Source organism: Tenebrio molitor, chromosome 4, assembly GCF_963966145.1.
Source record: "Tenebrio molitor chromosome 4, icTenMoli1.1, whole genome shotgun sequence".
NCBI lineage: Eukaryota > Metazoa > Arthropoda > Insecta > Coleoptera > Tenebrionidae > Tenebrio > Tenebrio molitor.
This window is the reverse complement of record NC_091049.1, coordinates 10,215,283-10,230,605: the sequence shown is the minus strand read 5'-3', so window position 1 is coordinate 10,230,605 and position 15,323 is coordinate 10,215,283. Positions and strand designations below refer to the sequence as shown.

The 15,323-nt window shown below is 36.0% G+C and overlaps 1 protein-coding gene across 1 annotated transcript in view; it reads left to right on the top strand.

Moving 5' to 3' along the window:
- LOC138129506 (rabankyrin-5) overlaps positions 1–15,323 on the top strand; it is a 35,488-nt gene that overhangs the window by 12,136 nt on the left and 8,029 nt on the right. Inside the window, exons 4-7 of the mRNA XM_069045803.1 lie at positions 2,530–3,243; positions 4,066–4,305; positions 13,119–13,287; positions 13,369–13,605. Of these exons, the coding sequence (XP_068901904.1) occupies positions 2,530–3,243; positions 4,066–4,305; positions 13,119–13,287; positions 13,369–13,605 (1,360 nt within the window). The remainder of the gene's footprint in view (positions 1–2,529; positions 3,244–4,065; positions 4,306–13,118; positions 13,288–13,368; positions 13,606–15,323) is intronic.

The window sequence follows — 15,323 nt, the reverse complement described above, 5'->3', positions numbered from 1 at the left end:
CCTAAATGTTTGAATGGACTGTCATTGAAAAATTATCTAAATTAATGTAGCGGTTATTGAATTAAAACAAAATCTTTACCTGTTTCACTAAAAAATTTGAAATTTTTACAGGCTGTTCTACAGTGATACACAATTATTCCTGAATTTTTTGAGAATTTTAAATTGATTAGAAGTGGGTGTTTTCGCTCGGGCGGTAAAACTTCACTCACCCGGTATATTACTTGTTAGATGGCCTCGGCCTAAAATATTCATCTACTCTTTCTTGTTTAACACAAACTAAGTTTTTTTTTTTAAACAGCGTTTTTTAATTGATTGATATTTTTGAAGGTTTCGTCTTCTACTTCCGTACGGCACACAAAAAATGTACGAATCGTCTTTAATGCATCCAAAACATCGATTATTGTGGGCTGCGTTACTATGCATGATTCTGTTTCATCTTCTTCCTCATTTGCCCTCTCTTTTGATGCTGTCTTATGTTCATCGATTGGGACCTCAAGGCTTAAAACTTCATTGGTCACAAGGCCATTATCGAAGTCGTCAAATCCTTCTAACTCGACCAATCTTTCTTCTGTTAAAAGATCTTGCCAACTTCCATCATTCATCTATGATCAAACCAAACGAATGAAAGAACGACGTTACAATAAAAATATGTAAGAAAAAACTTACCTCTTCGGTTTCTTGCCGTCCTGTAAAATTTCCAACGCCAGCTTTCTTGAAACAATTTAAAATTGTTTCTTTCTTTACGTCCATCCATGCACCGTACAAAAAGTGGATAGCGTCCAAAACTGATATTTTAGGCGGAGTCGAGCTGTCCATCATCGATAAATATTGCTGTACGATCCTTCTCCTGTAGCCTTGCTTCAGAACTTTGATGATGCCTTGGAAGTCACTTGTGGTGTTGGGCGGCAGAAAAACCAACTTAATGTTTTTTAGATTTACCTCTTGTGGATGCGCAGCGCAATTGTCGATGAGTAAAAGTATTTTTCGGTCTTTCAATTCGGTGTCCCAATCATGAAGCCATTGGATAAATCGATCACCAGTCATCCACGCACGAGATTCAGACGAATAAATGCACGGAAGGGTTTTCACGTTTTTAAGGCAACGTGGCTTTGCATATTTTCCGATTACAAGCACCTTTTTCTTGTCAGTTCCTGTCATATTCGTGCAAACAAGGACCGTTAATCGTTCTTTGCTTAATTTCCCCCCATGGCATTTTTCATGTTTTAAAACCAAAAATTTATCAGGCATCACTTTGAAAAACAACCCAAATTCACGTGCGTTATAAATTTCTGAGGATTCGTAGCCAGACGTAAGGGCCGAAATTTGATTCTTCCAGTCGGTTGGTAAATCAGGATTTACTGACTTTGACTCACCACAAATTTGTTTTTTATAAATGAGCGAATGCCTGGTCTTAAACCTATCAAGCCATCCAGTTGAAGGGGTAAAGTCTGCGATCCCCAAGGAGTTTGCCACTTGCCGGGCCCTTTCTTGCAAAATCGGACCACTTATCGAGACGTGAGACCTCCTGGCCTGGATGAACCAATTTTTTAAAATAGTTTCCAACTCTTCATATTTCGCGGATCGTATTTTTTTACGGCCGGTTCCTTCACGTGTTGAAACAAATTCACTTCTTTTTTTTAATATCGTACGTAAAGTGGACGCACTTATGTTCTTGGATGCAGCAAAATCTTTTTGATTCAATGCAGATCGATCACACTCTTTTATTAATTCATTTTTTTCTTTTATTGAAAATGATTTTCGTGACATTTTATACGATGTTAACAGGAGCGAGGGAGAAAAAGTACTGCGCACAAGTGGAAAATTCGTGGAAACATTTTGTAAGAGAGAGAGAGAAAATTTCTAGACATTTATTTTCACAGAATCCCTGCATGGTACGTGTTGTTTCTTTCCTGGTTTTAAGTTACGTAATTTTACACCTTCCATCGGAGCGTTATAAACGGGAAATCGGAGCGTTACAACGAATAAACTTTCATTTGAAAAATCCTCACTGGGACCGGGGCCGGGAAAAAAGAGCGTTGTATCCGGGAAATCGTTATGAACGGTGTGGGGGCGATGATGTGAGTGCGAGAGAGATAACTCTTGCAGAGAGAAACAGCACACAAAAATAATAATAATACTGTTTGCTCAATTTCGTTGTAGGTCGTAAAATTTTATTGCATATTATGAGCGATTAACGGGCGCAATGGTTGGGTGTTGGGTTTGAAAAGGTTGTGAAGCATTGTTTTTCATAAAATAAGTAAAGTTTGTCTAAACATAAGTGAATTTTACGGTTTTAACAACTAAAGTACTTTATGAGGGATGTTGTAAAAGTGGGAATAACCGAATCTGCAGCTTTTCGTTTAACAAAGACAGGCACGCGTTGCAAAATTTACGACAGGGTAGCTAAATATTCTGTTGTGATGGATTTGTCGTGAACAACCCTAAAATCCCTCATAAAGTACTTTAGATGTTAAAACCATAAAATTCACTTATGTTTAGACAAACTTTACAATTCATCCCGTTTTGCAGCACAGCACTCCACATAGCCATCCAAGCCGACAACCGCTCGATCTTCGATCTGCTCCTCCAACAACCGAGTCTCGACGTCAATCTCAAAACAGTGGATGAGCATGTACCCCTCTACTATGCCCTCCTCAAATACGAATCGGGTGACGATTCGGAAAACTGTTACGCTTCGAGTTTGATCACGAAAGGCGTACAAACCGGAATCTTGTACAGTGCAAATTGCGACAGCCTCCTCCAGATCCTGATCGAAGAGGGCGCCTCGAACGCCGCCGTTTTCCTCTGCGATCACTTGTCAAATATCAATCACGTGAACAGCGAAGGCGAAACGGCGCTGCACATCGCTTGCGGGAAAAACTCGCCGAAAGTCGTGGACAAGTTGTTGGAGTTGGGGGCGAATCCCAATTTGTTGACCAACGAGTTGAGACAGTCGGCGTTGCACTGTGCGGTCAAGCACAATGCTGTTGCTTGCATCGAAGTGTTCATCGAGAGGGCCGAAAGCGGGGCTAATTTCAACGCGAGGGATATTAACGGAGAAACTCCGATAAGTTTGGCGTTGAGCGAGGGGTATAACGAGCTGGTTCCGGTTTTGATCAAGGGCAATGCCGACGTGAACGTCAGGAATGGGAAGGATTTCACTCTTTTGCATCAAGCTATTTTGAAGGAAGATGCCAGAACTGCATTGTTTCTGTTGGACAACGGAGCCGACATCAATGCCAAGTGAGTTTCCCGATTGGTGGGTTTTATTTGGGAATTTTTCTTCTCATTTCCTCCTCGGATGGTATCTATTTTTTCGGAAAAAACCAAACAAAAAATTGTGAGAAAAGAAAAACCGATCTTATGGGTCTGTCACAATAATGTTAATGTTGTAGTGGGTCTGTCACAATAGTGTTAATGTTAGTGGTAATGTTATAATGTTAGTGGAGATGGCAATGGTGATGTTAGTAGTCCAGTGTTCACAGTAATGTTAACGGAATGTTACTCTTACAGCTGTCAACGTGGTGTGAACTGTCACTGCGCCTGCGCTTGCGTGAAATTCTCGATGGTGATTGGTAGATGTTAACGAAGATGTTAAAGAACCAGACATTTTCTGGATCTCTTAACATCGTTTCTAACATTAACATCACCATCACCATTATTGTGAACGGTTGAACGTTTCACCAATGTTCTGAAGATTAACATTCTGGCTAACATTAACATTACCATTAACACTATTGTGACAGATACATTACGTTGTACCTATTGTGTTACGTATTTTTATTTAATTAAAGATCTACGAGAGTCGTACCGTTGGAAGAGTTATTTAAATAAAACGATTGAAGACACTTCACTTAAATTGTGCCGACAGACATTGAGAAACATAAAAATTTACAACTAACAAATTCTTCTCCCCCAATAAATGGTTACGTTTTGTTGAAATCATCGAAAAATTAAAATTCTTACTTTACCGAACCTATTCGGGCCATTACAATATTAAAAAATTTGTATTGGTTTTTAAAAATTTTCGGGCAAACATTTTGATCTACGTTTGTGTTTTTAAAGGACTTCCGAATCGGAAACGCCTCTTCAACTAGCCATCCATTGTCGTCTTGGCGAAGTCGTCGATGCCCTCTGTATCAGAGGTGTGGACATGTCGGCGCCGGATCGACTGGATAATTGTCCCTTGTGGGCAGCCCTAGATTCCGGTCAGGACGACATAGCGAGTATTTTGGTGAGGCATGGGGCGGATACGGATTGTTGGGGACCGGGACCGGACGGGTGCCGTCAGACTCTTCTTCACAGGTGAGTTACCAATAAAGATAGCAGTCCCTTGTCAATAGCGAAGGTTTATCAACATCAGTTTTAAGATAACTAGTTTTGACAACCGCGGAGTTTGGTGAAAAAGTCTCCTTGCGATTAGCGGCGAGTAACTTAATTTCTAGTAACGGTAATACCGAAGTCATAACGTAAACGCGAGCAAAGGGGCTAAAATATATATTTTTGAAATTTTTCCCTTGTTTTAGGGTCGAGATAATGATATTCTCTCCTTAGAGCCCGATTTCAAGTTACGGTCGCAAATAGTGCAAGCGCACGTTAATTACCAATATGCGTCATCTTTCTTAAAGTTCGAATTTTGCGCCGTTACCATGACAAGTGCGACCGTCGCAAGTCAACTTGAAATCGGCTTCCTAGACATTTGTAATGATATTTATCAAAACCTCTCAACTTGTTTATTAATGTTAATCGTACAATATTATAAAAACTAATTTTCCTAAATCACCAGTATTGTTCTTAATATGGAATAACATTTTAGCGTTTTTGATTTTGAAAAGTAAGCCAATATGACATCTTCTGTAATCTGTAACAATAAAAAAAATAAACAGAAGGTATAGTTTAATAAAAAGACAATTCCAACAATTTAAAAGAAAAATCAAGAAAGCGAAGGTAAAAAATCCAGGTAAATATTTAAAATTTTTCATTTTACCCACGATGTACAGTTTGTAGCGACAAAATTACACGAGGGTGCCAGCCCGAGGGTAATTTTGAGCGACAAACACGAGTGTTGGACTGCAAGAAAAAATTTCTGGCGATATATATCTGTCCCGAGTCATATTTGGAAGAGAATCGCCCGAAAAACTTTTCCCTAGGTAAATTATATCGGACAATTTCCGCTTAATTAAATTGTGATTGGTTGCTATTCAAACAATTCGGAGTTGTGATTTGTCAATATAAATCATGTGACATTTGAGGGCGATTCTCATGTTTATTATGTTTTTACAGTCACAATATTTTTAGTATTTATTTTATCAGCAGCTACCGCTATTAGCTTTTATTATTCAATATATTCTTGGTAATGGTACTGCAATTATTGAATACTTTACAAAATGTATTACAAATATGGGACATAAGGTGATTGACATGTAGTTTGCGATTTTATAGATCCTCCAAGAGGTATAGTTAAATGTCAAAAATTACATCAGAGGCCAATGACAATGCCGGCAACATGTCTGGTGGATACTCTGGTCTGCAAGCACGAATTTAGCAACACAACAAATTTGTTAAATTCGTTCCGTGTTCTGCTCATTCCTGGAAATTAAATGATTGTCGAGAAGTTGTATAATCTTCTCTTATTATCAGTGTCAACTCAAAGATGTGCAGTTATTGAACAAAAATGTTTAGCGTAGCGAGACAAAGAATGACACAGTTGCAGAAAATGACATATTAGGAAACGCATATTACGTGATTATAGACAAACATGTTGATAAATAAACGCAAGAATGCATAACGGGAAACTGAAGATGGCTTGGGACATTTCTCAAATTTAATGAACTTGAATGATGAAGATATTGTTGCACCATCGTGGAATGAGTAGAAAGAACATTTAGAGTCAGAGTTTCCCTTTGTATGTGTACAATGAAAATATTTCATTGCTGCTTTAAGAATTGTAAAAAGTATTTAGTACGTTTATGACTGACACTAGCTGTAAAACAGGTTTTATAGTCGTTTTCAACGACATCCGTGCTGTCACTGTCATTTTTAATATGTTGTTGCAGATTGTACACACAAATTCATAACCAGAATTTAGAGTATAAGCAAATTCTAATTAAAAAAATGTTAAACAAGAAATCTAGGTTATGGTAAAAGAAAATTTATATTTCGTGAAACATCAACAACAAACAATATAACTCAATCTTCAACATGGTTAAACTAAGTTATCGTGGGAATCCGAATCAGACCACATATTTTCTTTGATTTGTCGGAAATAATTTGAATTTATCAATTTGCCCCGTTAAGGTAAATTGCCAAATTAGGAAATTCAAAATTACTAAATTGAAACGACTATATACAGTGAGCGGCAAAAGTATGGAATAAATTCATTAAAAATTAAACAAAATTGTTTTCAAAAAAATCTTTCGCCAGGTGAATTTTAGTTTATAAAAATACATATTTTAATACAAAACAAAATTCCAAGGGGTCATTTGTTTTCGAGTTATGACGTCATTGATGTCATTTAGACAATTAAAAGGGCTATCAGAATCAAGAAAAAAAATAGGGGGTTTCCATTTAAAAAAACTATCGATGACGTCATAACATAACTGCTTGGAATTTTCTTTGGTACTAAAACATGTATTTTTATAAACTAAAATTGACCTGTCCAAACATTTTTTTGAAAAATATTTTGTTTAATTTTTATGGAATTTATTCCATACTTTTGCCGCTCACTGTATATTTTTTCTAACCCCACGTTGGAATTTTTGACATGGATGTCAAAAACGTTACTGGTGGCATTTTGATTTTTATTGTGCGTGACAGAATTTCTGCCACAAAATTTTTGAATGTCAGTCGTAATGACAATAAAGCTTAGATTACACAAGTTTTTTTCAAATTGACAGTAAAATAACTGACGAAATTCCATGGCCGTAACTGTACATTATTGTACGAGTTTCATAAGACGCTTGATTGTGGCACGACGAACGCAGTAAGGAGTGCTCCAACAGAACGAGTGTCACAGTGCCTTTTATAAAACAAGTATAATATACTATTTTTTGTACATGGGTCGCACTACATAATTTGATAAAAACTCAAAAATCTAATTATGAAATAATATAGGGATTTTTGTGTGGCATGAGTTATGGTGGCATTTCTGTGAAATTGATGTCAAATGTTTTAATTGTTAACAAGAGCTCGCTAGAGATGCCGGACGCCGGCCAGCAGCAATACCAACGTAATACGTAAAAACCCAAAAACAGTTTCACAAAAAGTTCCTTTGTGAGTTTGTCTCACTTATGATACCAAAGTACAGAGGCATTATAAATGATTGTAGATACCACCGTAGTAGGCGTTGGTGGCTTAGTTGAATGTGCCGCAAGCTTCATAATACAGGGTTATTCACCGTAGAGTTCCAGCGAAAATTTAATGTTATGCAACACAAAATACCAAAAGCTCAGATTGTTAGATAGAGTAAGGCCGCGCTGAGATATGACATTTGGTGGGGGTGTGCATAGATGGAAAATAGTCGGACGAGTCCATCCTTCGCAAAATAGGGGTGTTCAACAAATTAATGATTAGCTGATTGCAACTGTGACTGGAATATTTTGTCAGCGCAGATTTCCCCCACCAAATGTCATATCTCAGACCGGCCTTACTCTACTATGTTTAAACGTGTTTGTTCTCTATGTAAGGTTATAAGAAGAATCATTTTATAGTCATAAAAAAAATGTCCGTTTTACACGATTTTATCATGTATTCAAACGATGAAAAAACAGACATGATTCTCATTTTTGGTGAGTGCCATAAAACTGCTGTTCAACCTGCACAATGTTTAGTCTCAAAGATATCCAAATATCTTTTTTGTCTAACGTTGATTTCATCCAATATTTCTTCGTATACGAATATACCTTACATAAAGAACAAAATGTCATTTTGACTTTTAAATGAAACTACTTTGATTCCTTAATTGTAAAATATTAAACTAGCAATCTGAGCTTTTAGTATGTTGTGTTGCATAACATTAAATTTTCGCGGGAACTCTACGGTTGCGAAGCTGGCGGCACATCCAAAATTTGTGTGGGTTTTCAACGCCAACTACGATGGTACAATCATTTATAATGACCCTGTAGAAAAAATTATTTGCGAAATAGTTGATCACTCGTTAAAACGAATGGCGTTGCTTTAGTGTAAACGATCAACAAATGTATTTATCAATGTGCCAACTTGGAATAAAATCATCAAATATAATCAATCTCATGTTGCAATCGGTTCAAACCCGAGTAATTAACAACGCTCTTGCAAAAGTATCACGAACCAAACAAGAACACCGGTTCCTGGTTGAGCGGTGTCAAGGTTTTGCATGTTTACCTGGCGAATGTAAATTGGACGGTTCTCGAAAACTGTTTTTTTGAATCTCTAATCAGTACCATTATCAATAATGGACTTTCGTCTTTGAAATAGTTGTTTATAGATTGACAGTGAATGGTATAGATACTAAATAACTATGCCCTGTAATCCTAATCAGTGTAGGTAAATTGAACTGTCGTCTACCTAACACCCTCCTGAGTAGTAACTTCGCAACATTATTCAGAAGATTTTTTTAAAAGTTAGTTGTCCATGACGATGACACTTTTATGACCAACCGTCGCATTTAAAAATGACACGTAAAGAAATCGAGTGTTTTACGAAGTGAATTATTCATTACTGTAATGTCATTGCAATAGGTGATACAAAATTCACCGTGAAACGCTTTGTAAATGAAGGAAGAAGTCGTACGACAGTTTTCAGAATAACAAAAAGATATCGAGAAAGCAAGTTCTACGAATAGGTGCTATAAAAGCGTCGTTAAGAATTTGTAAAATGGTCGCAAATGTGTTTTCCAAACATTCAAAAGTGCATTAATAGTAGTTTATTTAACGAGTTCGTGTGTAAATTGGGCTTTTTCTGGCATGAGTGGGCCAGTTTAAAACGCGAGTGAAACGAGCTTTTTAAAGGCCCACGAGTGCCAAAAATGGCCCAATTTCCACACGAACGAGTTGAATACAACGTTTTTTTGTTTGACGAGCCGGTTAAAGGCTCCAAATCGCTTAAAATCTTTAAAATTAGCTTGGCGTTTCGTTTTGCCAATTGAATTTGTGATATTTATCAAAATCCGTTCACACAGGAGAAAATTCCCAAATTCTAACACTGTCGAACAAAAAAAAAAGAAACGAATTTGGCTAAGAGTGGTCCCATATTGCTAAACTTACGTAATTATTTATTTACATGTTATGTTCAATAATCTATATATTAATATATTATTTATATATAGCAATCAATAGCAATAGCATATTGATTACGAAGTTTTAACTGGAACCGAACGCAATAAGAGAATTTTGATTCCACGTATAAATTTGACATATTTAGCTACTATTTTATCATTTAATTTTCAAAGAAGTCAATTTCCAATTATAGCTGCATTTTTTGCGATGACAATAAATAAGTCTCAAAGACAAACATTCGAAAAAATTGCAATTTCAATTGTACGTCGCAGCAACCTGCCCAGTATAGCAATAAAAAACCCAAGGAATTGTCAAAAAACATGTTATTGTTTTAAAATATGGCATAACTAAACTATACCTCATTTTTCCTATCGTTCGTATTTTTCAAATATGTAACTCGAAAATGCATAATGACGTATTTGCAAACGCTCAAAGCTGACGTAATAGAACAAAATTCAAAAAAATTTTATGCGATAATTATAGAGGTAGACTCCAGCCGTTTAGTGAGGATACATTCGGTGGGGATGCGCAACAACGCTATTTTGTTCGACCAGTCCATCATTAGGAAATAAGGGTGTTTGGCATTTGCCGGCAAAATATCGGTAGATGTCACCACCTCGCGCGTTATGGGAAACTGTAATAGTATTACAGAAATTACAGAAGGAAAAATTTATTCGAATTGTCAAGATTTAAATGTCTAGCTGTTTCTAGCGAACACAAATTGATTTTGCACTGATTGTGATTGAAGTTCTTAGTGTATTTGTTATTTTGACAATCAATGACTGATTAACGGTTGATATTTATTCGAGTTTCGAACCCTTCCCATGTCTAGCTGTTTCTCGCGAACACAAATTAATATCACAAAATGATTTGCACCGATTATGATTGAAGTTCTTATTGTAGTTACGTTATTTTGGCAATCAATGACGAATTGACGATCGACATTTATTCTAGTTGAGAACCTTTCGTAGGTATTACAGTTTGCATTCATTCGCGATCCAAGTGCCTCTGGTGGCCATTTCACATCGAATGGCACGACTTGTTATTATCGGCGCAGACGACGATTATTTATATCACCCGTTTTTAAATCACTAGCAACGAATACAATATTTAATTGTGCATCAAACTTAATATAAATTGTTTAACTATACATGTTTTTATATAAACCACTTCTATGGGACGCACTGGTTTTTCTACGGCACTGGAATATTTGGACCGCGCAGGTTTCCCCCACCTAATGTATCCTCAGTAAACGGCTGGAGTCTATACTCTTTGATAAAAAAAATTTCAGTAACGTTCAAACTGAAAAATTTAATAAAAACGGTCGAATTTCGACCGCTGGGCGACCTCTAGTATCCATAAATATGTGAAGAAACGTTTGTTTCTTTTGCTTCTTTTTATACATACATAAAATGAAAAATTCGCAAATTGTACTACAAACAAGAGAAATCAACAAGTTTTGCAAAGCAAATGTATTCTTGTCATTAAAAGAACTCACTCTCTTTGAAACATATTCGCGCAAAATTTCTAGAACAGTTAATTATATCGGGTGTACATTTAAATTTATCCTCAAAGTAGACGTTGAAGAATCGATTGTGAACGCACCACGGAGTACACAGCATGAATGAGGTTTTTAAATCCAACCTCAGTTTTTACGTTGTTTGTGTTTTTACTCCGCAGACTGACGAGTTGTGCGTTCACAATTGACTCTTCAACGCCAACTTTGAGGATAAATTAATTTAAATGAACACCCGATACAAATGCGTTTATTGATTTATTAACGAATAATATTGAATTCTGCCAATAGTTATTATAACCCTGCGTTACACGGGTGCTTGACAGTTACACGAACACACGGGTTGGGTCTGAGAGACCCAAAATTGAATAATTTTTTTTTTGCAAATTAGATAATGGTTTTAAGTTCGGTTACTGTTATATTGTTCATTAGATACAATACAGAAATTCGACAGGTTCAAAAATCATTGCCCAAATTATCCTTGGAATATAAAAAAGGCAACAGTGTGTTCTAAACATAACTTAGCTTTGCAAAATTTACAAAAATATTTTGTTTTACGATCTTCCCATTATTTATAGTAGGGTCCTAGACTATTTGCAAGTTGATCCGGGTGCTGTTATTTCGGAAGTCCAATCAAGCGATTTGCTGATTCTCGAATGCTTCGTTTTTATTAGTGGTCAATGTCTTGTGTTTATTATTTGTTATTTTCTTTGTTAGTTGTTATTTTGTTTTTTCAAAAATAAAAAATAAAAAGTTACGCGAGTACACAGGTTGGGTCTCACAGATCCAAATGCCCTCCTGACAAAAAAACGGCTCCGGAATTATTTTATTTAATTCGTACCTAAAGACTAAAATACACCAAAAGTTGAGAAGGTACTGATGAGCCCAATTGAATTACTTAAGACATAACGAAAATATAGCATATTTTTACATGGTCTGAGTCCCACAGACCCAACCCGTGTGACGCAGTGTTAAATATGAGTTGATAATTTTAATTTGGCCTAAATTTAAATTGCAGCGATCATTCGGTGAATACTCTTATCGAATTGCCCTCGTGACTGAGAAATTCTCGATAATTTTGTTAGTGACCCACTCGTGTCTGCTGTTAATTTCTCTCCTGCCACGCAGTCGGGAATTTTTACAACAGGATACACTCGTGATCACCAACATAAAATTATCGGGAATTTCTCAATCACTAGGGCTATCATACCAGGAATTTTGTTGTTTGAAGTTTGGTTGCCACGTACCTACCTTTCATTTTAACATTTTAAAAAGTTGACTTGTCTGAGGTAATAATAATAAATCTTCCAAGATATTTCATTCTTTTGAACTTCAAATCATTATCTGCTTGACTATTTGACAAATGTGTTGACCATTTGGCAGCTCATAATTTACTCCCCAATATGTTTTTGAACTATTACTTGGCATTTTTAAGTAATCTATCAAATTATTTTACATGAATCAGCTTCGATTATATTGTCATTAACGGTCTGAGGTTAACCGCGACGGTCTTTGTCGTCGGACTCACTTCACCATCAATCATTCTTCCTTTTTTGAAGCTGCATTAATTTTTTTGTTAATTCTTTTCGGAACAACTTAATAATGATAACAACATTCTCCGTTAACTAATACACACATGTTAATCCAAATGTAAGAATATTTGCATGATTCGCATTGTATACAGAAGATTTAACGCATAAAAATAAACATAACTTGAATTTGTTCGCAGTTTTAGTCTCTTCTGTTAATTCTAGATGTATAATTATGTAATACATAGTATATTAAAGAACAAGTTTTATAAGGGTTGATTTGGCGCACGAGTCCCAGGTGTAGAAAACGAGCCGTAGGGGAGTTTTCTATGGGACGAGTGCGCCAATGCCCTTATAAAACGAGTTTTTTATGTTATTTTTTAGAAATTGCACCCTTTTTTTAATTTTTAAATAAAAAAATTAAACATTCAAATTCTATGAATTTTGTATTAATTGGTAATTCAAGGTAACGGATGCAACTACATCTGAAACAGATGTTAAAAAGTAGAGTTTGAACGTTAACATTGGAAGATTTTTGGTGTAAATGACAATAATACACTGAAATATTGCTAAAAAATTTCTTAGAGATCTATTAAACCACGAGTGCTTTAATAGATAGCCATAAACGACTCCAACTTGAATACAATAATAGACCTATTAGAAACGCAAATTCGAAAAACATATTTCTGTGGCTAAAAGGGCCAATGTCAAAACTATTTATCGTATGCCCTACGATCGTCCATCCAGTCACGAGATTCCTTCACGATTTTATCGAATTATTTCCAATAAATGAGTATCAAATTTGTGTAACTAACTTAGGGCCATTGACGAAAACAAGGAGACAGCCGCCATTTTCCTGATACAGTCGAGATGTGACCTGGATTCGCCCAGGATGCCGGGCCCCAACGGCGAAGGAGGTGACGAGGCCAGGGACAGAGCTTCACCCCTGCACCTGTGTTGTCAGTGGGGCTTGGAAACGGTCGTCCGGGTAAGTCGTCCATTTCATGACCGAGACCCGGCCGATTTTTGTTTCATTTTTTTTTGAGTAATTCGAAATTCCTTTTTCAAGACATTAGTCGAGCATCGAGCGAACGTGAACAGCAGAGACGCCGATAACAAGACTCCCCTTCACATAGCAATCGAGAATCAACATCCGGAAATAATCTCGTTGTTGTTGAGCGTGCCTGAAATCGACTTGAGCCTCAGAGACAAGTCCGGTTTGAGTCCTTTCGCTACGGCATTAACCTTCAGGAACAACAAAGCGGCGCAAGCGATTTTAGATAAGTTACCGTCAGCAGCTGAACAAGTGAGTATCACAAATGATAACAAAAGAACGTGCACAGATTGTGAAGGATTGCCTGTGTACGCGTAACTGTGTTACTACCAAACAGCAACAGACCCAAACAGTTCAAGCCGAAACCGGTACACGATTTTGACACATATTTGCGAAATGTCAGCACCCGCCGCCATTTTTTTTTGAATGACCAGTCCGCAAAAACTTTCATTTTTGGATGACAAATTACAATTCATCAGAAACGTGTTTGTTTAACTTAAATGAGCCGCAAAGGGGTAATTAAACATTTTTTAATTCAAGACATGCCATGTGTCCGTCATCGTACCTTCAAAGTGTACCTAGAAACGTGACTTGTGTGTTAACGTCAAGGCCAGATCAGTGACTTTTAAAGAGAAATTTTCATTAATGATTTTCAACTGCAGCGTATCGTTTGCGAAGTGTTAATAGGATCTCTTCCGAATTTCAGTTTTAAATACATGTACAGTTACGTAAATCGGTAAAAGCGAAATTGTTTCATTTCAAGGTTACTTGCATGAGTTAATTAATGGAAACGAATTTGTGCTGATAATTTTGGTTATTTCTTAACCTTGTTTAACCTTTAAATCAGTTAATTAATAAGTTAGAAAAATAACAGCGCAATTATTGTTCTGTTAATTAATTTAATTGCCTCACTACGTTAGTTACACTGCTACTCCATTTGCTCTTTTTTATTAAAGAAAGTAAATGGATTTACGTAAATGTCTGCCGGTCTGCGTTTTAACATACCCGAAATACTTTACTAATCTTCCGGATGTTAAGATTAAACTATGTACTTACTTTATACGGGTTGTAAGATCCCAGCGATTATTTGTCTAAGAGTTTATGTTCCCAATTGTTCACCATTCTTGATCTGTCATGAACGAAGGGTATGGCGGTTTGATAACATTAAGTTTTGCAACATTTTTGCCGATTGTGCGTGAACATTACTTTTTGGGATGATGAGATTGTTTTGTATGAACATTTCCGGTTTGGATAGAGAAAGAAATATTGAAGATGGAACGCATGCCGACGAATTAATATTAATAGAATAATTGGCAGTGTTGTAGTTGTTTTGTCTTTCGGAATTTTTACATCATCTTTTCCATTGTTTCTGGTGAAACCGTAAATGTTGTTTGGTTGTTAAAATAAAAACAACATGAACAGTCGGTTATGTAACCGTGCTGGATTTGAATGTGCAGTAGCTGTTGTCTGAACCTTAAAACAACCAATCCTTTTAAATTACATTAAACATTGAGGTAACATTTTACGAAAAGTATTCATTATGTACTTTTATTCAAATTAGATATTTCCATTCGAAAAAGTCAACTTTGTGAAGTACCTAGTTGACTTTTAAATTGACTCAACCTTTGTCTCTTGTTTTAGGTGGTACTAAATCACTTTTTAAACGACAAAATCGAATAAAAAATAATATGTGATAATTATTAGCTTAGCAACGAAATTCGCAAACATTATATTATTCTTTTAAATGTCACTTGTTAAATGTCAATTATTTTTAATAATTGATATATCATGTGAAACAACTTCTAATTGTAAGAGTTCAAATAGAAAACGCTTGTTTTATGAGTTTCAATTGGGACATTTTATTGCTAAAGCAAAGCGAAAGGAAAAAAATGGTGCCAATTTTGATTTGGACGGTTAGAAGAATTGAATAAAGTTGTGTTGTAGACGCAAATTCAGCGCTAACCACTGGA